The sequence below is a fragment of the Paramormyrops kingsleyae genome, chromosome 2 (genome assembly GCF_048594095.1).
Source record: "Paramormyrops kingsleyae isolate MSU_618 chromosome 2, PKINGS_0.4, whole genome shotgun sequence".
NCBI lineage: Eukaryota > Metazoa > Chordata > Actinopteri > Osteoglossiformes > Mormyridae > Paramormyrops > Paramormyrops kingsleyae.
The window spans coordinates 17,359,901-17,387,727 of NC_132798.1; the positions used below are offsets into that span (position 1 = coordinate 17,359,901).

Genomic DNA, 27,827 nt, shown 5'->3' on the forward strand with positions numbered 1-27,827 from the left:
GGGGAGAGACCCTTTAAATACCGACTCCGGGCGCGTGCGAGTGCGCGTGTGTGCACCCGTGGAGCTGTCTACATCACATGCGAACACGCGCATATAAATGTCAGAGGTTCATAAAAATCATGGATGGATGCAAGTTGCATATAATAGCAAGAATAATAATAATAATAATAATAATAATAATAATAATAATAATACAAATTCCTTACCAGCAGGGGTGCCGTAAATGAGCGGAAAAGTTAGAACATTGGATTGGTCTGGGGTTGGGGGCCAAAATCCCTTGCGGCACCCATGCCCACCAGGCTATACCCCTAATGGCAGTCGGTAGCAGCACTGTCTCACCCTTGCAGTGTAAGGTATCGCATGGGTTTCTGCATGTTACTCTGGTTTCCTCTCTCAGTCTAAACGTCAAGCAGTTAGGCCAAGAAAAAAAGATTTTTATCCCGGGGGAGATTTTTCTCGCACTCTTTGCATTAAGTGTCTAAGCAGAATACTCATATTTTAATCTCTTGGTAACACTTTACTTGACGGGGAACAAACATTTAGTGATAATTCGGTTACTACTGAAGTACAAATTATTAACAAAATCATGAACAAGAATAGTTGCTAGAGATAAAAGATACGTTATGATTCATTAATAATGAACAAGTATGAGATCAGTATTTCACTTGGTTATTCATTAGTTGCTCCTTCAGTAGTTCCTTCAGTAGTTCACAAAGATACAAAATTAACATATAGTAACAAATATAGTAACTTCATGGTATGAAAGATGCATCGTGATTCATTAAAGATGAATTAACATGAGATGAGTATGTAACTTAGACTTGGTTTGTGGGTAAGTAATACATAACTATTAGTATAATACTATATTAATTGTGCTACCAGTGATACCAGTCTCTTTATATTATTCATCACATAGGCCTAATTGACCGGCATGGACGTATAAACATTAGAAAATAAATCCCTGCAAAGGTATTATCAATACAAACCGCATTCAGTGCGATACTTTAATGTCCATACCAATACAGTATCTGTCAAGCAAATAAAATGACAAGACAGAGCACGTTTTCTTGTAAAATCACTATTATTTCATGCCGATATAATCGGTTTATTCGTGTGCGTGTTCTTTCAAATATTGAACGCTAGATGGAGACAAACATGTTGTTTAAAAAAATCTTTGTGACGCTAGGAGTGCCGCTAAGTTGAATACTGTCGTGCAGCTTGTTGGGTTGATCACTGGAAATTGTTTTTTAAAAATCATTATTCTAACTGCAAACTTAAATATGTTAATTGATATACTCCACTCTCCTTATTAAAATAAAAAAATCCAATTAAATTATCAATGACGAGTGAAATAATAACAGTACATTTTGAATATTATCCAACATTCACGACGAATTAAAGTAATAAGTTGGCCTACATTCATAGTCGGTGCAGCATGCTCACCAGTCATGCGGATTGTATCTCAAAGGTTTGTGTTTTCTTTCTAATAAATGTAGATTTTTAAACAATAATAGGCCTATAAGTAAACTAAAAACATAGAACATCACAGGAAATGTGTAGGATAACGTAATACATGGGAAAACATTTTAAAGAGCACAAACAATACTACTTGTCAGATGTATTATTGCGTTATCATTGTAATGATCATATGACACCTCCTAAGCTATATGGGTGCAAGGTTGAAAATAGGTTTCCTTTATAATTGATTAGTTTTGTTTGTTTCAAAATTCGTTATGGATAAACATATTTCAGTTTAATTTGATCCGATATATTGATAATGTAGGTTGGTTGATTTGCGTGATACAAACACGTTTTAAATGGTCAGCCTTGCGAGACGGAACAGCCTCCCAGATCCTTCACAGGCACGGTCTGTGTCTTTAAGCAGAAATAAGCAGCGTCCATCGTAGCTGGTGTAGTCCCTCCCTTTCCTGCAGCAGTGAAATACGGGGAAACCCTGAAAAACAGCGCCGGAGAAACGGAGCGCATTTGGTTAAAAATCCCAGCTAACGTTTGCTGCAAATCCATGGGCTAGCGGGCTGGAAGTAATGCTACAGCAACGGGACAGGCAGAACGGACACATGGGATTCAGAATTACTATCCAGTTCCCCTTTGCAGCTATTTTATTTTCCTGGACGCCACAAAAGAGGCTGAACCAAGCTGAAGCAAATATGGATGAGCGCTGATGTTCGCCGATGAATGAAGAGAACTCCGTAACAGTGGAATAAACTGCGAGGGAGAAAGCGAAGAAACGGCAGATTCGGCTGTTCTGCTGATCGATACTTTTTTTTTTAATTATTATTATTCCTCTGGACCTTTTCTCTGGGAAGCAGATGTTCCCATGTGATACATTGGGAGGTTTTTGCAACCAGTTTTTGGATGCTGAGCGATAATAATGCAAGCAGAAACCACGCGTTATGGATTTTAAATGAAGATTTTTGCTACATTCCGATGTGTACAGTAGATGATAAATGGTATTATTGTTTTTGAATATACCGGGACAAAATTAATGAGGAAAATTTTAATGATCCAGGAAAGACAAAGTAAAACCCGGATGACTATCTACTCTAATCCTGGATCCTTTGAGAAGGAGATGTCTTTTGATGTATTTTACGAGACTGACAAGTTAACATTTTTAGTTGTGGCTGAAATAATAAGTCGAGTAAATTAATTGGCAGGGAATTTAATTGTAAAGTACTGTTAGATCGTTTACATTCGAGAAAATACCGTTCTTCTGTTAACAATGGTAGAACCTGTAGGTTTTGTTGAGGCTTGGAAAGCTCAGTTCCCAGAATCAGACCCCCCCATGATGGAGTTAAATACGGTGGAGGACATTGAACAGGAATTGGAAAAATGCAAAGTTTCTATCCGGTGCCTGGAAATGGAGGTGAACAAGGAGCGCTTCCGCATGATCTACCTGCAGACGTTGCTGGCCAAAGAGAGGAAGAGCTATGATGGAAAGAGATGGGGGTTCAGGAGGACATCCCAGAATAATGAGGACGACCAGCCCTCTGGGAACGATGGCCATCAACGAGAGCTGGTAGAAGTGGACCAAAGCAGGGTTCCTGTTCTAGGGGAAGAGAAGTCCAGACCTAAACCTCCTCTTGCTAAGAAGCCGTCCTCCCATGCTGAAGATTATGCACCCTCGTTGGCTGCAGAGACACCTCAGGGTGAGACTGAAGAGATGAACAGGTGTAAGTATTATGGAGAAGGCGATTCTGTTAGGCCCTCGCCATCTCGACAGAGGGGAGGAGCTTCTGGGCGAAAACCCGGAGCAGCCACGGCACCTACTGAGAAGGAGGCGCATGGAGACGCCTCCCTACAAGAGAGGTCCGGTTTGGGCATGGGGGTTGCTGCCTTGCGCTCCAACTTTGAGAGGCTCAAACGGGCCAACTCACACTCTTCGGCAGAAGCCAGGGGTCTCTCTGAGAAACCGTTTTACGTCAACATGGAGTATCATCATGAGAAGGGGCTCGTGAGGGTCAATGACAAGGAAGTGTCGGACAAGATCAGCACCCTGGGCAGTCAGGCCATGCAGATGGAGCGCAAGAGATCCCTGCACTCTCTAGCGGGCTTGGGCGAGCTCCACCGGGCCGGTACCAAGGGGCGCCCCGTCGAAACCAGCTGTGGCTACGACGCTGAGTACGAGGATGTCGAACTCAACCCGCACTTCCTCAGGGATAACATGGTGCGGGCAAATGGCAGCAAGACGGACCGCCAGAAGCGGGCACCGCCACGCAGGCAGACGTCGGACTTCCAGCCGTATACCAGCGTCTATGTGGGCGGGATGATGGGCGACCGTGGTGGGGACAGCGGGCACCTCACCTGGCCGCGGAGGTCCTACTCGCCTGGGAGCTTCGATGACGTCGGTGGCGGCTACACGCCGGACTGCAGCTCCAACGAGAACCTGACGTCCAGCGAAGAGGACTTCTCCTCCGGCCAGTCAAGTCACGTGTCGCCCAGCCCCACCACCTACCGCGTGTTCCGAGAGAAGAGCCGCTCGCCTTCCCAGCATTCCCAGCAGTCCTTTGATAGCAGCAGCCCCCCCACCCCGCAGTCCCAGAAGCGACACAAACAGCAGGTGGTGGTATCAGAGGCCACCATCGTGGGAGTCAGGAAAACTGGGCAGATCTGGCCCAATGATGGTGACTCAACTCCTTCCAGCCGGGCATCACATGACAACAGCTTTCAAGGAGACATAGGTGGGTGAATGGTAAAGCGTTTTCTGCTTTAAATAGTTCCAACTTGAAATGATTGGGCCATTATAAGGGACATCTCCTCATGTTTCTGGCGATAACATTGCACACACTCCTGGGTGTAATCCTTCAAGACAGAATGTAGCATCTTCCGGGTCATTTGTAGTATTATTCTGGCATGGTTTGTGGACACGAGGAATTGTAATGCCCTTCGTTCATGAACATTTTTTCCGTGGCGTTATTTGCTTTTTTATTCAAGCCGCCGCGCAACAACATTGCCGATGTTTTTCACCTTGTAAGCACGGTCGCTGTTTGCGTTTCATCCCCCCCTCCCCTCCCCCACCCCACACTTTTAATTGTGGCAGCGCTGGTCTAGGTGGAGCTCAGTCTCGCGCTACTGTGGATTTCTGTCATCCTGGATCAATGTTGCTAACGGCGATGTGGGGAGGGGGGCGGAATCGCGCTCGCTGCTCTCGGTACCAGCACCCCTGGACCCCCAGATCTCCGGCTGAGTTGCGGTTCGCTGGCACAGGTGGCTGATAAGCGGACGAGGGGAGAGGACGCTTAAATCTGTGTGCTGGGCTCTTATTTTTGGTGGTAAGCTGCCATTGTGGGTTCCTGTGGTGGGTGGGTGTGACCTGAAGCACCTAAATGGCGTGGCTTAGTGCCCCTTTCCCCGATCCCGTGTGTGTGTGTGTGTGTGTGTGTGTGTGTGTGTGTGTGTGTGTGTGTGTGTGTGTGTGTGTGTGGGTGGGGGTGGGTGGGGGTGGTGTCGGGTGTCTGTTCCGGAGGGGTAGCAGGTGATCCAGCTGGCATCCATGCAGATTCATCCTGTGCTGTTAAACCAAAAACCATCCTGTCTGCCTCCAGTGCTTTCGGCAAGTTCTTTGCATCGTGCAGTTAGGTGGGAGTTGCGGGGGGGGCTGACATGTTTGGGATCCCGAGTTTGGGAGAGGTTTCTGGCAGCCTGCCTTTTCTCTGGCGGCGGCCCGTGGCTCCGCTCATGGGGCGTGGTTTCTGCGTGCAGTAGGGTGTGCCCGTCCTTTATCTGCACACTGCGTTCCGGGCCGTTTGGACAGCATGCCAAGGCAGATCTGTAGACCCGCTGCTTTCGCTTAGGGTTCTGATCCGTTTATCAGGCTAAATCTCATGTGTATCTTCAGTATCAATTTTAGCATAAAAAAACACAGGAGGAAAACTTTATAATGGCGTTGTATGCTGGGTAGAGGTGTTACCTCATACCTCTGGGGTTGAGGGTTCGAATCACACCTGTGCAGTTTGCATGTTCTCCCCGAGTCATCTGGGATTCCTGCAGCTGCTGTGGTTTGCTCCTGCAGTCAAACACATGCAATTAGGCATATTGACACTGCTAATTTGTCTGATTGTGTGTATGTATAAGCCCTGGGATGTACCCCTGCCTTGTGCCTCTGCTTGATGAGGAAAAGTAGTTAGAGGAAGGATGGATGGAAAGCAGGGATGAATGGATATGCTTGGAGGTTATAAGGTGTTTTTGAATGGGGGTGTGTCTGCAGTTTCTAGCAGTCTGAGATTAGTGCTGGGGTTAAAAAAAAAAAGGCTAAAGATGTGTTTTGAAAATGGATAGGGGTGATGTTTCAGGGGGGGAGGGGCACTGTGGTTACAGGTAATGCCAAGTGCGCCACCTCCATGCTTGTCTAATGCATCTGTCTGTCACCTTTATGCCCCCCAAGCCCTGGCTGCAGGTCTTTGTGCTCTTTGTATCATTGATCATTCGCCTGAAACCTCGGTCCCACCGTTTTGTGTCACCACGCCTCAGCATAGCCGACTCCAGGAACATTCCGGAGGGTCCAGTGGCGGCAGTGATTCTTCTATCACCGCCAGCCCAGTATCCGTCTGTAAGCCCATCTGCTGGAGGTGAAACCTACCCAGTTTTCCGGGGCTGATTAGTGGACTGATGTTACATTGTTGATGTTACTCTCTCTGGAAAACAGAAGATCAATCTGCCTCCAAGATTTAATAGTGGATTAAAAATGTGTCTCAGGCCATATAAAGATCTCTGTCATTCGATTAGCTGTGTCTTTAGTTCTGGTGCTGCTAACTTTGAGTTTTGACATGGTGTAATCTCAGCCGGCGATATTGACCTGGTGTTTTCTGGCTGTGCAGTAGATCTGACATGTTTTGTGGTAGCAGTTTCATACTGTGAATGTAACTGTCATCATTCTGCCAAAAACAACGTTATGAATAAGGTGTGAAGTTGTTTTTTAAATTTCTCTCCTTCTCCTGTGCTCATATCTATTGGTCTCTCTCTAGCTCCCTCTCTTTTTCTCTTTTCCCTCTTTCCATTTCCCCCCCTCATAATTCATATTGGCAGACTTCCTCTCTGAACGCCTGGGTCGTATTTGTCTGTCTTCCATCTGTGAGGTGTTTGGCGGGCCGGGCTCTGATTAGGGGGCAGGGAAACCTGAAGCATGCGGCCACACGGACAGCCCATTTGGCGACGGCCTTCAGTGCGCCGCGTCGCCCCGGCGACAGGAATGAGGAAGCCCATGTGATCCCAGAGTGGCCTGCACTTTGAGTTCCGGAATGTTCCCATGTGTCTCCTTGTTTTCACCTGAAGAGATCGGTGTTTTTTGCCCCGTAGCTCAGTTCCTGGTTTGCTGTTTTTTTTTTTTTTGGGGGGGGGGGGGGGCGGGGGATGCTTTGCTGGTCCAGCCAGGATCGCTTATAAAAGGAAGCTTTGATCCCAGCCTCTGGGGTTGGATCCGGTGTTTTCGGTGCTGGGAAGGCTGCTTTCCTGTGCCTGGTGGAAGGGATCTCATCCAGATGCTTGTGGTACAGGCCCCTGTGTTGTGCCCTTGTGTTGTGCTGAACTAACTCCTTCACCTCCATGGGCATCAACTGAGGGCAGAAACCAAGAAGATTAAACAAAGGATTATTTTCCCCTGTGGGGTGATTTGTGCCTTAGCTGGATAGGGGGCAGTGCCTGTTTCTGCAAGGCTTTGGCTTCAGATCCTCCTGCTTAATAATCATAAATCTGCCCCCTTGTCCCCCATTGCTGCAGGGCGGCTGTCTGCCCCTCTGCTCTCACCTCTATGAGAGCATGGTGGGCGACATGGCAAAAATATCACATCACAATTTTTTTAGGTACGATCACAATCCACGATTTTATGACTTTGCCTTTCATGTGGGTTTTCTGTTTTACAAGTTACTGAACGATAGTCAAACTAATTCCCCTATTTTTAAAAAATACAGCCTTATAAGGTAAGAGAACCTAACAGAAGGACACTCAGCATCCTGTTTGGGGTGTTACTTTTGAGGTGTTTGAAAAGGTTCATCATGCTGCCATCTGACATGTGAACCTAATCTTTGCAAATTTTGCAAATAATTGTTGTTTGCACCGTACTGGTTTTCGAAAATCTAGGCATGTTTTATGTTACCGATGTCAAACTCTTTTGAGGGACCAACTCCTCCATGCCGTTGATGTTGCCCAATAGGGACTGTGTTGTGCATTGCACATTGGGACGAGAGCCTGAAAGGAGAGAGGAGGAAATCTAAGGCACTACCTACTGTTTGCTATCGCCAGTTTATTGGTCTGTCGAAACAGATTTGGCTGACAAAACAAGATGCTATAGAACTGCAACTATCTGCACTGTAGCGCAATACTGACGATCTCTCCGTAAAGGCAGATCGTGGAGATATTTTAATTGTTTGCATAATGTCATCAAATCACACACCCCTACCTGTATTCGTATGTGTGCCTGTGTCATTGGGGTTTGCAAAAAACTATCCAATTTCCCCAGAGGGGTGAATAAAATGCCTCTGTTGTATCATCAGGTCATCAGCTCTAGGCATTTTCCTTCATTCATTTGATAGATGGGAGAGTTCGAAACTCAGGGGCTTAAAGTCAGAGGTCACGCAAATGCAGCAGGAGAGCCTTATTGTTCTGGAAATCTACGGAAATATAAAATAATCAATCACGGGTATTGCATGTGAGGGCAGTGGACAGTCTGGGGGTGTCTATAAACTGCAGTCTGGTTTTTGTCTGCCGACCAGCTGAAATCAGCACAGTGCTGACATGCAGTGGCCCTGTTATTCTTAATTCTTCCTGCTGAAATGGATTTGTCTGTTCCCACTTACCACGCCGATGTGGAGAATTTATGGCAGATGCTGGCTTATAACCAATATGTTTTAGTCCAATATAGGACATTGGACCAGGTTACATTTAATACATTATTTAGTTATTAAATAAAGACCCCAAAAATGTAATTGTTTAACCATTTCTGAGTTATGGCTATTGGGATCTTCTCTGACGTCATGAGTGGGGATGTGGCTTTCATTTCCACAGCGTGTTTCTGAATTTGATTGTGGGATTTTGCTACAAATTTTGCTACAGATTTTGCTACAAATTTCCTCAAAACTTTGTTTTTCAAGCTTTAATTCGGTGCCAGTTTTGTGGGTTTTTTTTTTTTTTTAATAAGTTTTTATGAGAAAATTGACCGATATTTGAAATCTAGACTTTTTTTTTTCTTTTCTTTTACACTTTCATGTATATGGGGCCTGATAAACGGATCAGAGCCCTCAAATGGCATAGATTGGCGAAGAGTAAGAAATAACCTTTGTTTTCATGATAAATTTAATTAAATATGACATTTTTGAACAGAGAAATAAGTTGAATGGGAAGCTTTTTGGGATGCTTTTACACTGTCCTGCAGTCAGTGGACTCACCTGCCGGTACCTAACATCACTGAAAGCAACAACCAGCTAACCTCTGAGCTGCAGCGAGATGAGTTGGTGACATTACTTCATAAGATCCTGTGAACGTGTGAATCAGCCCCATCATGTGAGGCAGGAGGCGGCAGATGGTGAAAAGGGGGATGATGGGTAGGGCAGGAGCTTGGAGTCAGGAGCCAACCAGAAAGGGTCTTTCAGTCTGGCCGCAGCACCAGCGTTCAGTCTCGGGCTTGGTCCTTGTTGCCGAGGCGATAGCACGTGGAAACCATGCCCGCTGAGCAAAGAGGGACAGAGAAAGGGTGGTGCCCCCCCCCCCCGCCGTTGGGGCTTCTTACTGCAGGCATGCGCCGATTCATTATGACGCTGCGGCGAGAGGCTGTGCTTCATGGTTCCCCGTTTATGGCGTCATAAATCTGCACATTACCGGGGGGGGGGGAGTGACCTCTCGTGGCGCTCGGAGCCGGTCTCCAGCCACGCCGGGGCTGATTCGGGCTTAATGGATCGTTAGGGTGGGATGGCAGAGACGAGACCCAGCAGGGGGTTTGGGGGGAGCGGTTTCCTTCCCCTTATTGCCATTATTCATCGTTTAATCTGGTAGCGGACAGGCCGCCACGCCATGATGTCCCTCGTCGGCCTTTCTGGAGCTGCAGTTATATGTCATAAATTACACTGGTTATGTGTTTCCTTTACTCTGTCCCCCCACCCGGCTTACTCTGTCCCCCCACCCCGCTTACTCTGTCCCCCCTCCCCGCTTGCTCTGTCCCCCCTCCCCGCTTGCTCTGTCCCCCCTCCCCGCTTGCTCTGTCCCCCCACCCCGCTTGCTCTGTCCCCCCACCCCGCTTACTCTGTCCCCCCTCCCCGCTTACTGTGTCTTCACTCACTTACTCTGATGTATAACTGTGTGTTTGGTCCTCAGTTGAGTTTTGGTTTCGTTTGCCTACCTGTGTTTTCTATAGGCACTCATCTTTGCACTCGTTTGGCCTTTGCTTCGTACCGTATTCCCGGTCTGTCTGCGCTCTTCTCCCAGAGTAATCTGAGCTTCTGTAGACCATACAGATGAAGTGCATCGCGGCGGAGTGTGTCGCTTGTGGATTAGCTCCCAATCAGGCCGTTCCGAGGCTTCATATGGGTTTCATATGGGTAATGCCTGGCAATAGAGAATTTGGAACTGGAGCTGAGAGTCAAGGAGGAGGTCATATGAGAAGGGGCGGAGTTATTGATGAAATCGGGAAAACCGTAAGCCGTTTGGCTCCTCTGTGGTCACATGACACTTTCAGGACGTTTAAAGATCTGTGTGTGCAAATGTGCTGAGCTCCTGCTCGCACCGCTGTCGACGCAGCATGTTTGGACGAACAGTCACGTCCATTGTGCCCCGACCACCGTGACGAATCGCTGCAGTAGCCCAAGTGTGGAGAGTGTTATTTAACACCCCCCCCAGCAGTATTAATCATGTGGTTTTTTTTATTTTATCCAGCATTCCGAGGGTCGGGGGTGATCTCCAGCATTCCTGGCGTGAGTGAAGCCCTCTGACGGGCCGTGAAGAAGACAAAAGGGGGGGCTGCTGGCTTGTCCAGACAGATGGGAGGGGAAAAGGAGGAGAGACCAGGGTGGGGGGGTCATCGGGGCTTCGACTGGGCACAGTGCCCATTGCGTGCTGGGCTTGGGGGGGCATAGCCCTCAGAGCAGCTGCTCCGAGAGAGCGGGACCCTCTCTGGCTGCTGGTGGGCAAACACGAGGGGCCCTCAGGAGCCATCTGTGCTGCCTGGGGCCCCATTTGCTCCCATTCAGGGAAGCTGGGGAGCTTGTTTTGCTTTTGTCCCAAACTGTCAGTATTTCACTACAGATTTTGGCCTTTAGTGATGATGTTTACCAAGGATTCCCTGTCAGTATGGTTAGAGTGATGCGTCTCATAGCCCCTGCCTCGATACAGGAGGCCGGCCTTCGCAATTGCCACGGAGGCAATGTTTTTAAGCTGTGGCTTTTGGCAAGGGTCTGTTCTGGCACTCCCTTAATCACACCTGGCAGAAGTTGATCTTGTCGGATCCAGGCATCGCCGTTAAAGTTCCTGCTAGACGGGATTTATGTGGAGATGGTTTTCAGAGAGCAGACAGCCCTTGTTGGGCAGAGGGAGCAGCACCGGGGGAGTTTCAGAGTAAACAGAGCCTGAAGGTCACCTGACTGCCTCTGATTGGTGGGCTTCCTTTGTCCCGCCCCCTCCCTTGGCAGCTCTGCATGGGAAAGTGCTGCCAGGACTGTCCCACTCAAATGATATTTTTTCCCATTCCTCTCAATTGAGATTCATGAGAAGGATTTGGGATTTAATGGAGTCCCCATACCCCTCCACCCCCCCGAGTGAGGTGCGTGTCACCTGTCAGCTCAAGGAGGGGGCCTTGTGCAGATTCGGGGGGTTGAGTGAGTTGGCCAGGGATCAAAGAGTTACGGTTCAAGTGTCATCGGCCTCTGCTGTGGGATTGGGGGGGTGGCTGTCAGTCACCCGGCCGGGGCGGGCAGGAGCTGAGGATGGCCCTCTCATTGGACGGCTGCAGCTGGGTCATCGCCCAGCACTGTTACTGCTTGGGTGCAGATTATCTGGTGCTTACTGTTGTAGAGGTTTGGAAACAAAGCACTTTGCTGGCATACTGCCTAATCCCAGAATGCACCCTGAGCCCAAAACCAGCCCAGGCGTCATCCTAACTGCTGTGCTGCTGGTTTTATTCTATAGATTCCTGTCCCTCAAGGACTGGTTTTCTGCTGGCTTTCCGTCTGTCTTATCTCTTAACTGCTTTATTGAAGTCTGTCCATCAGTCCATCTGCTTATCCTGGTCAGGTTCGCGGGGGATTTGTTGAAGTAATTATCCTAACAGGAAGTCAACTAAAGGGGAGGGGGAGGGGGCATCCCTGGCAGAATCCAATCAAAGCTACTTAAGGTTTAACTCCAAGCAAATGGGCTCCAAGGAGAGGTGACGCTGAAGTGAATAAACGGAAGTTAAAAGCCAAGAGTCACATCAAGCAGAGCGAGGACCGGTTCTCAGTCACTGAGACACTGAGCTTCCTCTTCCCGTCAATGTCAGCCTGTCGTAGCTGTCCAGGGACAGGTTACACTTGGCCAGCTTTTTGCCTTGTGTTCCCTGAAACACCCTGGCTTGTTGGGTATCGCTTCCTCATGTGTAGCTCTGCGATTTGTAGTTTCAGGCTTTGGGAAAATCCTGCAAAGTGGTTGGGCTGGTACTGTGTCGTGTAATATTATGTTATCTCTTCACTTTGGGTCTTCCTCACATGCAGCAAAAGGGCTCTTATTCTGAAAGGTGCCGGAGATTTGGACATAAATGGATGCTCTTTATCTTGAGCAGTTGCAGATCTGTTCTTCCCCTTTGGTTTCAGTGTCAGGTCTGACCGCCCATGTTACTCCCACACAGATATTTACATGGCGGCGTGACTATCTCACCTCGCTCTCTGGCTCCCAGATGGAAAGACGCTATTTTTGGTCTTACTCGGACAGCCTTGACAGACGGCTTGCTTCCAGAAAAGTCCATCTTCAAGTGAGGCAGGAGACCTGATCCCACTTATCACAGTTCCAGGGCAGGGGCAGATTCTGAAGGGGGCAGATTCTGAAGGGGGCAGATTCTGAAGGGGGCTCATCTGCATGCCACACTCACACCTTTACTATGTCTGACATCTTTCTCTGTTTTGTTGAGAACTTTTCCCAGGCTGATATCTACACTCCTTGTCAATATATGGGCCAAACTCTAATTGCAGAACATTAAGCTTTGCCCCAATTTCCCCCCAGGGCTGTTACATCTGGACACTTTAGGCAGCTCTCTGAAATTTCACAGATGCTAGCTGTGATTTATAGATGCTCTCTTGTATGTAATCTTTGCATGCCAGGTGGCGATCACTAATTATGATGCCCGCGGTGCCGTGTTTGTGGTTTAGCACCTGCTGAGTATCCTCGCCGGTGGTCATGGTGCGTGAATGACGCCTGGCTCTGCCCTGTCCTCCATGTCCGCATGTTTCGATCGTCTCCTTACCCATCTGTGCTTTGTCTGTATCAGCAGATTCAAAGATCGTTGGAAATATGGTAAATGGTTACGGTGCAGTGTGGCACGGTGGTGCAGTGGTTAACACTGTCTCCTCATACCTCTGGCTGTGTGTGTGTAGTTTGCATGTTCTCCTTGTGTCATCGTGGGGTTTCCTCTGGGTACTCCGGTTTCCCCCCACAGTCCAAAAACATGCTAATGGAGTTGCACACCTACGGGCAATTTGGTATGTGTGAGTGAATGGTGTGTGAGTGAATGGTGTGTGAGTGTGCCCTGCGATCGGTTGGCACCTCATCCTGGGTTGTTCCCTGCCTTGTGCACATAGGCTCTGCATCCCCCGCGACCATGAAGAGGACAAAGGGTTGCAGGAAATGGATGGATGGGTTACGATGCAAATGTAACATCTTATACAATTCACAAAAATGCTATATATCATGCTTTAAAGATAAATTTTAATTAAAATATAGTTTAATTTGGCTCATTCTCATTTCCGAGATGGCTGGCATCACCGTGAAGGCTGTAGCGTCACTGTGAAGGCTGTAGCGTCACTGTGAAGGCTGTAGCGTCACTGTGAAGGCTGTAGCGTCACTGTGAAGGCTGTAGCGTCACTGTGAAGGCTGTAGCGTCAGCAGTCGCTTCCCGTGATCTCGCAGAGGTGTCGTGTTCTATGTTCTGCACTGACTGGCCGCTTGGCGTATGGACGGCCCACGTTTTAATGAAGGCCTGTTGTCTTACTTGGATCCTGAACTCTTCGCTTCTGTTTTTTTTTGTAGCAGGAATAAAGTTTGATGGACCCTCATAATCAAACCTGATTTGTCCCATAAAGCCCCATTTCAGATGCCATTGTCACTACCGAAAATGTTACACCTACCGAAAATGTAACTTCTGCTACTACGCATGCGCACATTCATCACGCATGCGTCCACGAAACCACAATTTCCGGCACTTCTTTATTACGCATGCGTAATGTACACTTCCACAGGACCAATACTGCGCATGTATTCACATTTTGCGGCAGACCGTGATTGCGTGATTTAGGGCGTGGACGTCATGTTTCATCATTCATTGGTCACGTATTGTGAGATGGGTTTATATTTGTAGTTCAGCCGTCAATTTATTGTGTCATTTAAATCATATTGCTTTGCCAATTGTAATATTTGCATCTGTGTGCGGGTTGCTTTTAGTGCCTGACTGTAATCTTACATGTTTATGTTGTGTGGTTTGGCCCAAGATAAAACAATCGGTCGTCTGTCAGAAACAAATCTAATTCGCTTCATTTAGCACCACAAGACACAGCTGCCATAACTGACACGAGTGTGTGGTAATTACACTGATACAATTAAGAAAAGAAATGACTAAGGAGAAAAAAAGCAGCCTTAGTTTAAGTAACTTCACAGCACATCGAACTGGGAGTAGTACATAATGGTAACATTAAAGTAATGTCACCTTTGACTGTAAAATTGATGGCCATACCCTGTATTTTACGTCGCTCCTTCTGAAGCACATTGGGCATTAATGGCCTGTGGAAATAAAATCTTTTAAAGTCGAAGGACTTCATCATTATCCGGTTAAATCTTCTCTTTCCTCTCGCTGTCGACATTAATTCTCATAAAAAATAAACAGACGTGATGCCGTAAAAATAGCACGCCTCCTTCCGGAAGTCGCAAGCGTGCGCATGCGTAGTAGCGGAAGTTACATTTTCGGTAGGTGTAACATTTTGGTAGTGACAGCCATGTCTGTGCTCTGCGGCGTGATGTCACCGTGGGGTCCTTGAATGAAGCCCTTAAAGCCCCAGTTGCCCATGAGACTGCCTGAACATCCTTTCTGTATGATAATTCTGTATGTCGATTTGGAAAAAAGCATCTTCTGAATTAATGTAAATGTAAGAACAAAAGCAGTCCTGTGGTATGTGCCCTCCTGATGTCAAGGAACACACAACATGTCCACATGCTTGCTTGATGTTTAAGATCCATGATGGGAACGTCCTGTGTTCTGGCCCGAAATACTGAATGTCTCCTTTCGTATCCTTTGGTACCTTGCGTGCACCACCCAGTGTGAACTTTTCCCAGAATACCATGCTTCAGTTTCATAATGTTCAACCCCCTCAGTCCCAGACTACGTCACCTGGTTCTGGGCTTTGAAGGCTGACGGGGTTGTGAGGGCGCTGGTTTGCTCTTCACTTTGTCGCATGTGGTGACCACTTCGTGTTTATCCCCTGCTAATGTGGGTGTGTCACTGGAAAGTTTGGGTCTGGGACAGCATTTCAGCTGGGGTGGAGCCTCAGGAAGGAGGTGACGGGGTGTGTGTGTGTGTGTGTGTGTGGGGGGGGTAACAGCGGGGGGGGGGGGGGAGCTTACAAAGCTGTCTGCTTCATAGTTTGCCAACATTTCAGCCGTCACTCAGTATGTGGGATCCAAAGATAACAACCAACTGTGCGCCTGGCGGCACACTCTGCTGGGGGGGGCAGTATTTTTTGGGCAGTACCAGGTGGTGCGGCACAGCGCTGGCGGCCTGCTCTGGGGGAGGCTGAGGTTTTGGTTCGGGGTGGGAACTTTGACGGTGGGGTGATGAGGCTGCACCCATTCGCGTGGTACAGAGTCTCTCTGTTCTCTGTGCTGAGCAGCTCCGTGTCCCTAGTATGAACTTATCCCTGACTGAATACTGTCAGAGTGCATTTCAAATAAGTAAAGTGCAAATTCAGTGCATTATGACATTTTTTATTTGTTATAATGATTATTACAAATAAAACAAACAAATTCTGTGTGTTCATAAGAAGGAACATAGCGAAATCTAGGAATAAGGTATAGTCCTGTGATCCTTCCCCCCAGATAGGCCTTGCCCACTGCCAGCTCCATCCACTGCTGGATCCACCCACTGCTAACCCGTCTCTCATCCCACTAACATAGACCCTGCCCACTGCTGGCCACGCCCACTGCCAGCCCCATCCCCATCCCACCCACAAAAGCCCTGCCCACTGCTGGCCACGCCCACTGCCAGCCCCATCCCCATCCCACCCACAAAAGCCCTGCCCACTGCCAGCCCCATCCCCATCCCACCCACAAAAGCCCTGCCCACTGCTGGCCACGCCCACTGCCAGCCCCATCCCCATCCCACCCACAAAAGCCCTGCCCACTGCCACCCCTACCTCCCATCCCACTGACTTCCTGGGGTCCTGCCTACCACTGCCTGGGCTGGTGGCTCCGGTGTGCGATGTCTCGGCTACCTGGCAGAGCGGTTCTTGTCCCAAGGGACGCTGCTTAATTATTCTTCATGAGCAGTGTCCTCAACTGCAGGGAGGGAGCTGCTGTTTTCGCAGGTGTCCTCCTGTCTGCTTTGGATTGCTGACGTCTGCATGGTCTCCCTCGTCTTCTCACATGGCCGGGCCGGTTTTTCCGGTTCGATGATCAGAAAGGCTGTGTTTCTCTGATGTTTTGACCTTTGGGTCTGTCTGGCTCCGTGGCCTAATTAGCACGTCTGTCTCCTTAGCCATTCACAGCCTGCTCTGCATCCTCTCACCAGTAACGATGCTGCATTTTAAGTGATTAAACCCTGCAGGACGAGTTGAGCTTTATGAAAGGAATGCTTTGCAGGTCATCTATTGCCATGGTAATAGACGCGTGTTTTCTGCGCAGTATTAAGTTGTGAAGTGGCCCCCTCCCCTGGGTTCTGATTTGAGAGGGGAGGTTGTGATTGGTCCCCACAATGGCCCAGGTTTTCTATATCTGTGATACCTTAGAGATGGCTGTGATTTAGGTTCCCTGCCTTTTTTGCATATGCATAAGCGAGTGAGAAGCCCTCGGCATTTGTCTGTCTGCTCTGATATTGTGCTTAAACGGCATGAGGGCACCGACTAGGTAGATTTATTTTCTGTCGCCCTTCTGTTCCGAAGCCTTTAGAGAAGTGTGACATCAGCCCACAGATCTGTCGCGTTATTATGACGTGTCATTATCATTTTACCATGTCGTCTGTTCGTTGCTGCTAGGGAATCTTAAGTGACCCCCCCACACGCACATGTTTGTATCCATTCATTTCTATGGGCAATACCTTAATTCCAGTAATGACGACCTTAAAATTGAGTTTCCTCTTCTGGGTACTGAAAAAATTCATGTTTCGTCCCCACAGTGTAATATATACATCACTCTCTCTCTCTCGCTCTCTCTCACTCTGCCACTGTATGTCTGCGCGTGCGTATGCGTATTCATGTTTAGAGGCTGCAGGCTGGAGCGATTTAAGGGGCCACTGTGACACATCCTAATTGCAAACAGCTGATTACTGACTTCCGACACTCAGCTGGTTTTACACTGGCCTCTATTACCAGTGACTGCTGGGAGTTGGTGCCCCCCGCCCTACCCTACCCTGCCCCAGCCTACCCGCTGGTGGGTAGAGAACCAGTTTCCCCCAGAAGGGCTGATGTCACAGGATGATGTTGTGTTCCACACCTCTCCTTCCCCTTCCACCCTTCCCAGAATCCTATTTGATGTTATGCCACTATTACTTAGTGCCTGATTAAAAAATATGCCATAAATCTCTACTAAGGATGAGAACATAGTATGTATAAATACAGAAGTGTTTTGACTTTAGATTTTAGTGATGGGTTAGTGCCTGAGTGGCAGGGGCACCATAAAGAGGGGAAGAAGGATGATTCCAGGGGCTCCTGAATGACCGGGACCCAAAAAAAATTAGAACCTGATTGAATTGGTCTGCCCAATATGATATGTTTTCATGGGGCCCAGAAACTCTACCAGCGCCCCTGGTGGGTGGCACAGTAATACTGTCCCTTTACATCCAGGGCAGAGGGTTCGAATTCCACAGGATAGACAGTTAATATCTCTGTCATTTACCGAAAGTGACCTGTAGAAGGTGAAAGGTGACACAGCATGTTGTCATCGTTGTTGCTTTGCCCACTTCTCCGAAGGTTCCACAGCCCCTTTGTGTCGCCACAACACCAGGTGTGTTTCCTTTCTCCACCTGCGCTGCCATTATTCAGTGTCACCTTGCTGTCGCGTGTCCCTGTCACCTGCTGTCACTCTTCCCTGTCACCCCATGTCACTCTTCCCTGTATACTCCCCTAGGGTTCATCCCTTTACACTTTTCTAGATGCTCCAGTTTTGCTGCTGTTAGCGACCGCATGGGACCTCAGTGATTCCCGCATCTCGCACTACACTCCCACTCTCCCAATTGGCTGTGCTCGCCGACGGTAACAGTCAGACTACATATCCACCCTTTTCTCCCTGTGCACCTCCGCCTTTCCCCTATGACGCCGCTCCAGTGAGCGTCACGCGAGCGGAGTCACCCGTTGGCGTTTTGGTTGCGTGTCTGAGCGTGACGCCTGCCGGTCGTGTGAGCGTGACATAGGCTGGATGAGAGGACGCTGACTGTGATCTTCGCCCCGATCCTGACAACAGAATGACGGCATAGCCGCTAATCCAGCGAGCAGCATGCCCTGCCGTTAGCCGTTAGCCGTAGTGTGCTAAGGACCCAGCATGTTGACAAAACACATCTGAGGGTTTTTGACTCGCCCCTGCAGCACTCTGCTTGACTGGAGGCCTTCAGTGGCCCAAATGAAGATCCATTCAGTGGATGGACAGCCCCCCTCCCCCCCCCCCCTAGTTTTTTGGGAGATGCTGCAGTGAATCAATAAACATGTAGTCAGAAAAGGCTCTTTGTCTCCAGCTCTCACTCTGGCCCAAAATGTCTGCCTGTACTTTTGGTTGTTAGTCGGTGTATTGTGCTTAATCCAGGCAGGACGGTGGAAATTCCGCATCCATCTGAGGTGTTTGCCCACTGGATGGGTGTATTGTAGCTTTTGCCGGTCACAAGTTCCCGTTAATAGAATGAAGCAGCCTTTTCTCTTTGTGTGTGTGTGTGTGTGTGTGTGTGTGCGCGCATGTATGTTTATGAACACATTCATTTAAAGGGTCTTGGCCTTATTAGTGTTACCATGGTGATGTCTCTGACCTGATAAATTGTGTGTTTTTTTTGTTTTTCTGCTGGTGTCAGTGGCACTTGGGGTGATCGCCTTGGATTACAAACTGGACCCCTTAGCTCTACCCACTGATTCCGGAAAGTTCCGACTGAACGTGAAACTATGTTCCTGGCTATCGCTCCACCCTGGGAAGGCACCCGGAAGGCAATTAACAAATGATGACAGGTTTTTCAATCGCTGCTGCCGTCTGATTTATGTGCTGGCTTGCGAGACCGTTTTAGAGGAGGGGGGGCTGCTCCGTATGGATGGGATGGAGGTGGTGGGGGGGGGGGGGTTCCATGTTAATTTGACGGGAATGACTGGAGGTTGAGACGGAGGGAGCCAGAGGCTGCTAGTTCCCTGATTCTTTCTTGCGTCTCGCTGGCTTTCTTCTGAGCGCTAGCCTCGCCTCCCCAGGCAGACAGCGACGAGGCTGCCTGGGGAGGAAGACCCAGATCAGGCATCTGTGAGGCTCAGCACAGCAGCTCTGGGACAGTGACCCGTGTGGGTTAAAACAGAGCGTGGACTAAAGCCCACAGATCCAGTTCTGAGGGCAGAGCTTGGTTCCGGGAGTTAGGACGCTGTCCCTGTAATCGGAAAGGTGTCAGTTCAAATCCCAGGGTCGGCATAGCGATTGTACCACTGGCCCCTCGAGCGAGGACCTTAACTCCTGGGATTGCCTGGCCCTGCTTCCTCAAAGTGCCGCTAAGTAGGTTAAATGTAAATGATCACGGAATTCTGGACCCCTGTCGCATTTTCCCATGATTCCCAGCTCTAAATGACACTCTCCCCTATTAAGACCATCCACGGGCGAGTTACCTCGGCAACTCCAGCCATCCCTCAGGTTCCACGCAGGGCTCCTGATGGTGCTTCTCCGCAGTTCACCGCTCCATCTGTCAAGAAGTTGGTTAAACATTGTTCTATTAATGAAAGGCTTTAGACCGAACCTGAGCTTTTTTTCACACGCTGTTTTTGTTTTGAAAACAGCAGCCAGGACGAGCGCGGACTTGCAGGCACACCAGGTCCCGCCTTGAGCAGTTCCAGGCTGACCTGCCCGCGTTGCGCTAGAATAGCACAAGAAGAGGTGGCCCAGGCCATCGTCAGTCAGCCTTCCAGCTACACCAGCCATGAGTCATTTTCTACACCCCACGCCTGATAGAGAACTTCTGGTTGTAGTTGTTTGGAGAGCCCAGGAATCCAGACTGTTAAAGGGTGGCGGGGCGAGGTGGGGGGGGATGGCCACGGGCAAACTAGCTCCCGCCCCGTCAGGAGGCCCGTCTGTGAATGCATGCCGCGCACCCCTCCCCCCTCCCCCCTCCCCCCTCGCCGTCTACCTGCCCCTGCTGTCTGACGGATATGAAGAGCAGGAACCACAACGGGGACAATGTGTCTGAGGAATGTGCAGGTCACATGTTAATGGATGAGCTGTCAGACGCAGCCCATAATGCCATCGTTAGTAGATTCAATTAGGACGGGACTGCTGATGCGTGTCTGTGTGTGTGTGGGTTATGTATTCATTGCCAAATATATGTATATAGATGTCCCCACAATGTGATTAAAACCTGTTATTTTGATGATGTGGGGCACATTTCTTATCAGTCATTGTTGGCATTAGGGTTTAAGCCATAGAAATGAATGGAGAGTCTTCGCAAAGAAAATAGATAACTAAGCTGTCTGTGTGTGTGTGTGTGTGTGTGTGTGTGTGTGTGTGTGTGTCTATCTGTCTGTCTGTCAGTGTGTCTCTGGACTGAGGAACCTCTTCATAAACAGCTATGACAGTAGACAGTGCCCTGACTGTCTGTGTCTCTCTGTCCTGGTCTGCTGTAGTTGTGCCGTTTGTCAGCCTCACCCCCTTTAATCATCGTCTTCTCTGTCCACATTGATATTTGTATCCTCTGCTCCATTTATTCATCCTCTCCTCTGTCCACAGTCGCTTTTCTGTCCTCTGCTATGTTTAAAGGAAGCTGAGGAATCTGGGCAGTTTTCACTTCTCTCAATTTCATGAAAGGGAGCCTTTTTCTGGTCCCGCAGGTCCGGTGCGGGTGGGGGGGCTGAATCAACATGGGGCAGGCCTTGGCGGGGGCTGGCTTGGTGGGGGGGGGGGGGTGTTGGGTGCTTTAAAAGGCCTTATCTATGGCATGTGTGCCCCTGCTACGACAGAGCATCTTAAACATAATGTGATCACTCTGGTAGGTCTTACCATTCAAAGCCCCCCACCCCCCCCAGTGGATGGCACCAGAGGGAGGAGCTAAAAGCTGACTGGGGCAGCAGCTCCCTAAAGGCAATGCTCTGTGCCTGTGTGCCGACGGAAGCCTTCAGCGTTCCTGGTAAATGATGGCGCCTCTTATTTTCTCGCCGCCACCCCCCGCCTGTGTTCGGGAAGAACATTCGTGTCTGATTGGGCCTCCTGGCCGGCCCATGCCTGGGATTTTTGACAGATGTGCATCGCATCTCGCAAACATGACGCCCTCCCGGCGATAACTTGCGGATCTCGGAGGCGGTTTGCGTGATGCGCTGCGTTGACTCATGCGATGGTGTGCATGCTGTGATCCTGTGGCGGTGGTGGTGGTGTCAATGGTGCTGCTGGGAGGGGGTCCGTGGAGATGAAGACAGAGGTGGAGAGCCCCCTTGAAAATATAGCATTCAAGCCAGTAGGAGCCGGTCACGGCCTCCCCAGGTCAGCTGATAGGAGCACTGATGCTCCAGAGACATGCTGAATGCGACGGCAGGTGTGAGAAGCGCGGGGGGGTCCTGTGTCACCTGCATGCTGGTCAAAGGCCCTCCCCCATGTTCATGCCTCACCAAAGCTGCTCGCCCTCCTGTTTCATGCAGCTTTGCCTGGTGGCCCAGAGTACATGTGCTAAGTGCTTGAGAGGAGGTTGAATCTTTTGTACATGTCACAGATGGGATTATAGATCCATGAAACACGGCCCTCTGATTCTAGAAGCTGGTTCGTTAATAATTTAGTCTCTTAGCAGATGGTTTTATCCAGAAGCAAATGGCCTAGTCCTTAGTTTTACATTTTATGTAGTTTAATATTTAATTATGGAATTCGGGGGCATGGTACAACAGCAGCTCATGGGATTTGAACCGATATCCTCGGTTCCACTTCTGAGCTGCCCTGCTGCTTAGTGCTCTCGGGGGGGCTCTAACCCCAAACCACTGATCATTTTGCCACCCCCACTTCTTTTTTTTTTTTTTTTTACTCTTCTTCCAACCACCCCCCCCCCCCCAATGGGGGCACTGTCAGCTCCTCAGCTGTGCTTTGAGGGTCATGGGGGCTCGCCTATGACTCGCTCTTCTTGTTAGTGCTTCCCAGTTCTTCTTGGGAAGCCCCCCCCCCCACATGCAAAATGAAAATTAAGCTCTATTTGCCATTTGCAGAAGTGTCACGGTGACACAGTCATTAGATCTGTTACCAAACCTAATACCAGGGTTCAAACCCCCTCTGTGGTTCCACGTGTGTGGAGTTTGCCCTACCATGGGATGGCGCCCCATCCTGGGTTGTTCCCTGCCTTGTACTCATTGGGTCTGGACCCCCCATGACCCTGAATAGGATAAGTGATCAGACTGTTAATGGATGGATGGATGGATGGATGGATAAGTACATTGGAATGCTTCTTCTCACATGTCCCGTCTTTCTCCTCTTTGAGACACGCACACATTATACAGGTGAGAGTGAAGCTTGGGGTTTGAGCTGTTTATCTGGAGTCCTTGGGGCATCTTGTGGGGGGGGGGGGACCATTCTGTTGAGGCTAGAACTGGCAACCTTTAAATGACTTGCAGAGAGGTCTAACCTGCTGAGCCACAGACCATAGCCGAATGCACAAGAATTCACTTCACCTTCCCTTTGGTAAGATCCTGAAAGAAACATCGCGTGTGATTGATTACTGTGGTTTTTTTGTCTATGGGTCAGTAGTTTCAATAAGAGCCACTAGTGAAGCTTTTTTGAAGATGAGAAGATTAACAGTGTGTGTCTGTTGAATTCCTGGGGAAGATTCCTATGAATATGTAAATATGTATGCCAGTGAGGGGGGGCTGATGGTGCTCCCAGAGGCTGTTTACTGTTGGGGGTGGGGGGAGTTATAGTCGCACTAACCTCAGGGCGAAGTGAGGAAGGTGGGAGAGAATGACATCTCGCCTGTTTTTTGTATGTGTGCGTGATCATCTGTTACTGGTCCTAGTTCGGGTTTTATTTTTGGGGTGAAACTGTTTGAGTTACAGCAGCTGATATGAAGTCAGAAATTCACAGTTCACATACAGGGCTCCTTGTGCCTGAGATATCAAAGAATTTTATAGTAATCATAAGCATTCTTGAGAATTCCCATTTTTTGTAGAGAATCAGTGCTTTTTTAAACCGACAGTCTAAAACGTTCATGCAGCATTGCAGTGCGAAGCCAGCCAGTCGTCTTTTCAGCGTGACGTTTCCCTCAGAAATGACATGCATTAACATGGTGTTTCTCGACTGCGTCCTGCCGACAGTTCACGATATGGCTCCCACCCAGCTCCTAGCACCCCCTGAACCAAACACCCAAGAAATCAAGAACACAGAGTACCTGGTACAGGAGCACTGGGAGCAGGGAGGGAGCAGAAATGTGCACTGCTGAGGACTGACTGGGTTCCTCGAGTTTAGCCCAAACACTTTGTGACGGTCTCACCAGTTGCTGCATGTTTCTATAGTGGATGGTTTCCGTCCGCGCTGGTGGCCTGGTGTGGCACCCATGCCTTTCTCCTGGTGGCAATGGGAGATCGTCAAGGCGATCTGTCACCTTCATATTCCTGGGGATGCATTTTGAGGAATACATGAAGTGGATCCCTTTGCATTACCAGAATGTTCCTCTGCCTCAGGGTCATGACCTGGCTCGGTCCATACACTTGTACATTTCTGTAACAGATTATAAATATTGGCAGATTATTAACACAAAATATTTCCCATGTGCCTCCACCGTCCTCCAGCTTGTGATTTGGCCGTGTGTTGCGCACTGCGTGTTTCAGAGTGACTCATTCGCCGGTGTCTGCCTCCTACTGGCCGCTTATCTCCGCGCTGTACTTTGGTCTTTGGAAATCTGTTAGTTTGATAGGGTCCCACCTGGCTAGCATGTAAACAGGGAAAAGCAGTCATTGACTTCTCAGGGTGTATGAACCTTCCAGAAGGGGAAGATTAGAATAACAAACCGGCAGGGAGTGGAGACACTGACAGCAGTTTCTCCACATCCAAGGTGGAGAGGAGCATTGCCTATGGAGTCTAGAGAAAGAGACAAAGGTCTCGCTGGGTTGTCGTGGCCAGATGGACCTCCTGCAGATACAGCCATGGTATGTGCCAATTCAGCAGGACCCAAAGACACATGCAGCACCAGCAGTGTGTTGGATCCTGACAGCTCTATTGGGCTGTTTTTCCTCAGACACGGACGCTGTCCAAAAAACTTCAGATGGCAAATTGCTCAATTATGGAGACAGAAAACTGAGACTGCTGGCCCAGGATGATTTTATTATTATTTTTTTTAAACGAAATTTATTTGCTGGTGTGACGAAGGGATTGAGAAGGGGGTGGGGGGGAGGGGGGCTGAGTGGCATTCGGAGCAGCTCTGGGCTTCTAAACAAAGGTATGTGGGAGGTGTTGTCCTTGGCACCGCCCTGCCAGGCCCCCCCAGGGAAGTGCCCAGCCCAGGTAACTAAGAAATAGATCATGGTAACTTTGGCATCATGGTGGACATAGATCTCACGGCTTGCTTTTAATCTTCTCCCCAACCCCCCATCGGCTAAAAAAATGTTTTTTTTCTTTTTAATAAGAATAAGATTATTATTATTTTTTTTTATAAGAATGATGACTCACACGGTTTGGCTTCGCATAGCAAGAGGGTTCTTTTATTTAGTCTGTGGTCCTGCAGTCTGAAGGAAGCACTCTTTCTAAAGAAGTCGTAGGAGGAAGCTACACAGTCATTCTGGAGAATTTTGTACCACAGGGGTGCAGTCACAGGGGCGAGGTCACTGAAAGCTGATTGGCCTCCGGAGTGCCCCCTCCTCTGTCACTCACTGATTCAAAACATATCATTGGCTGATGATAAGGTTGGCCCCTGTGTATGAGTTATGGTCCCTCTTATGACCCCCACCTTACACAACCCTAAAATCAGCCCTGGGATCCTGGAGCCTTTTTGAGCAGACAGAATCCTTCCTGGTCTGCGTGGGAATCGCGGGTGTGAGGGGCAGGGGATGGGGCGTGCCCTGTCTGGTTCGGAAAGGTGACCTCGCTACAGAATCCCCTAGAAGAATGGACTCTGTTTCCGGTGGGAAGTGCGTGTCCTTGCTGTGTCCCCCTCCTGAGCTTCCTCATCGTCAACGAGACATGCTCTTCAGATTGGCGTCCGGTCACTCCAAGCATTTTTATCCTGTTGGCTGTTGACCAGTCAAAAGTCACTTCATGCTTTAAACCGACTTTGAAAACAGTTAGTGGGAGACCCTGAGGACACAAGCTTTATTTGAGCCCCAAATAAACCCTGAGTAACCCTTTTTTTAAACAAAAAACAGTTTTTCAAGTTGCTTGAACTTGAGTGTTTTGTTGGGCACACTGGCTTGGCTTAAGCTGTTGTAACTTATCTTTCCAAGTGGAATGAAATCGATAATAGGTTTAGTTCTCATTGATTGTGATAGAAGAACAAGTGAAATCATTTTGTTCATTTAATATTCAGATTTTTATTAGTATTTAGAAACCCAGTCTTAATATTTGGAAGCCGTCCACGATCACGGATGGTATGCCACAGATATCAGTCTCTGCCACATGTTATTGCTATATTTTGGGGTTCCCCTAACTTTTGGGTTAGCGGGGGGTCATGTGTGCCCAGCGATGCCCCCTCGCCTCTGCCTTCATCTGTTTTTGTGGCTGAAGCACCAGAAAACCCTTCCTGTCTGTCTCTGTGCTCTAGTGGTTCCTGACTGCTGACTATGGCTAATGTACCACGGGGCCTTTCACTGGTGACCCACTGATGCTGTATAAACAGGAGCGATGATGTAAACATGGCCAGTCTGCCCCACCCCCCCACGTGAGGGCTCCCTCAATCAAGTTCTTAAATAAAAAGACAAAAAGATATAAGGGAGAAAAGGTTTGTGCTGTAGAGTCCAAACATGCTACAGGGCATCATCGTCAGCGCATCGACCGCGAGCTCACAGGAAGCCAGTGACAAGCTCATGTGTCACTCGGCAGAATTCGAATCTGACCATTATAATGCATTATGAAGACATTAATAGTGCATTATACCTGAGAGCTTCATAAGGCAGTCATAATGCATAATCAACATTGCTATAATGTGTTATACCTTTCTATAAATATTTATAGCCGTGTTTATAATGCTTCATGAATGCATTACAATGCATTATGAAGGCATATATAATGCATTATGATGACTGCTCTAAGTAAAGTGTTACCATGAATTGTAATGGATGGACCATTTCCCTGACAATACGTCCAGTTGTAAGAGGTCCCAAGTAACTTTAGGAAGTCCAGAGGCAGTACCTCCACACACAGGTGTGGCCAAGCGACGGGTCGAGCTTCGCCTGGAAAACCTGTTACTGTGTCCTAATCGAGCACAGGCAGGGTCCCCGAATGCTTCTGCACTGACACAGGCTGCATTGTCAGCAGCAAGTCTCATGCTGGTGTTTGAGGACCCCAGGGCTGCCCGCTGCAGTGCCCGTCTCATATGGTCATTATTTCCCTGGAAAAAAAAATCTCGCAATCCTTTTCTGTTGTCACAGCTTTTATTTGGACTTTTATGTCATAGACTGCTCATGCATCCCTTGTTTTTGTGGGAGAGGTCGTTAGTCCTGTTTGTACCATTCCTATGGTGCAGCTTTATAGGATCACAGTTTTCCATGTCAATAATGCTCATTTGTTTTGCTTCTATTCGGAGTGTGAGTGTGCCCTGTCTGCGAATGACCCCCCCCCCCCCCCCCCCCACTGCCATTGGCCACTGTAAACACACTCGCTCCCTCAGGGCCCCATCTATTTGTTCAGGCTAAGCCTGCTCTCCTCCCCCAAGCCGCCACATCGCCCTCAGCTGGGCCTCTCTCCCTGTCCCCGGGCACCGCTCTGTGCCCGCTCCCTTCCGGAATCCTCTCTCCTTGCTGTTTTTCCGACAGGGCCGTGAGAGCCGTTGTCTGCTCCTTGAATAGAGACGCCGGTCCCATTTTTGATTTCCCCAGCAGCTGCGCCATTTTCCTGGGATCTCCCAGCAGAGAAGCCTGGAGGGGTGAAACTGGCCACCCGCGAAATGCGAAAGCCAGCGTTCGAATGAGGCCGAGCACATTAACCCCCCAGGGAAGACTTCTGCATTACAGGAAGTGAGATATGACCTATTAGGAAGAAACAAAGGAACAAAATCATGGAATGAAATGTATTTAGCAAGCGTTTTAATCCAAAGAGATTAAGTAGGGTAAGTAGGATGAGGCATTTGAGGTTCAGGGTCTTGTTCCGAGGCCTAACACCAACCCTGGGATTTGAACAGGCAATCTTCTGATCACAGATACAGCATCCTAACCCACCAGGACACACACCAGCTGTGGGGAGCTGTATGAGGCTGACAGGTGGCCGTGTTGTCCTCTTATGGTGTGTAAGACTGGGTGTGCCTTGGGTGACCCCCCCCCCCCCAAGTAAAAGAAAGGGATAAATCAATGAGACAGAACTGGAAAATGGCTCTCACTGCAGGAAGGGCACTGGCGCAGAGCTCCTGGAAAATGATGCACGCCTGAGCTCCCGGTGTTAATTTAACACTGAGTGTGTTTATGTGGCTGAAGTGGCTCCCGGGCAGACCGTGTGTGTGTGTGTGTGTGTGTGTGTGTGTGAGCGTGTGTGTGTGTGTGTGTGTGTGTGTGTGTGTGTGTGTGTGTGTGTGAGCGTGTGAACAGCACCACACCTTAACAGAAGAGAGCAAC

General features: G+C 48.8%; 1 protein-coding gene across 2 annotated transcripts in view; it reads left to right on the plus strand.

The window, feature by feature from the left end:
* The first annotated feature begins 1,831 nt into the window (after positions 1-1,831).
* si:dkey-91m11.5 (BCR activator of RhoGEF and GTPase) overlaps positions 1,832-27,827 on the plus strand; it is a 62,459-nt gene continuing 36,463 nt past the window's right edge. The window contains exon 1 of one of the 2 annotated variants that reach the window (XM_072706967.1): positions 1,832-4,199. In XM_072706967.1, coding sequence (XP_072563068.1) covers positions 2,741-4,199 — 1,459 coding nt within the window. In that variant the 5' untranslated portion in view covers positions 1,832-2,740. Of the gene's footprint in view, positions 4,200-4,616; positions 4,726-27,827 lie in introns of those variants that run through there. The other variant, XM_072706970.1, reaches the window with a different exon arrangement.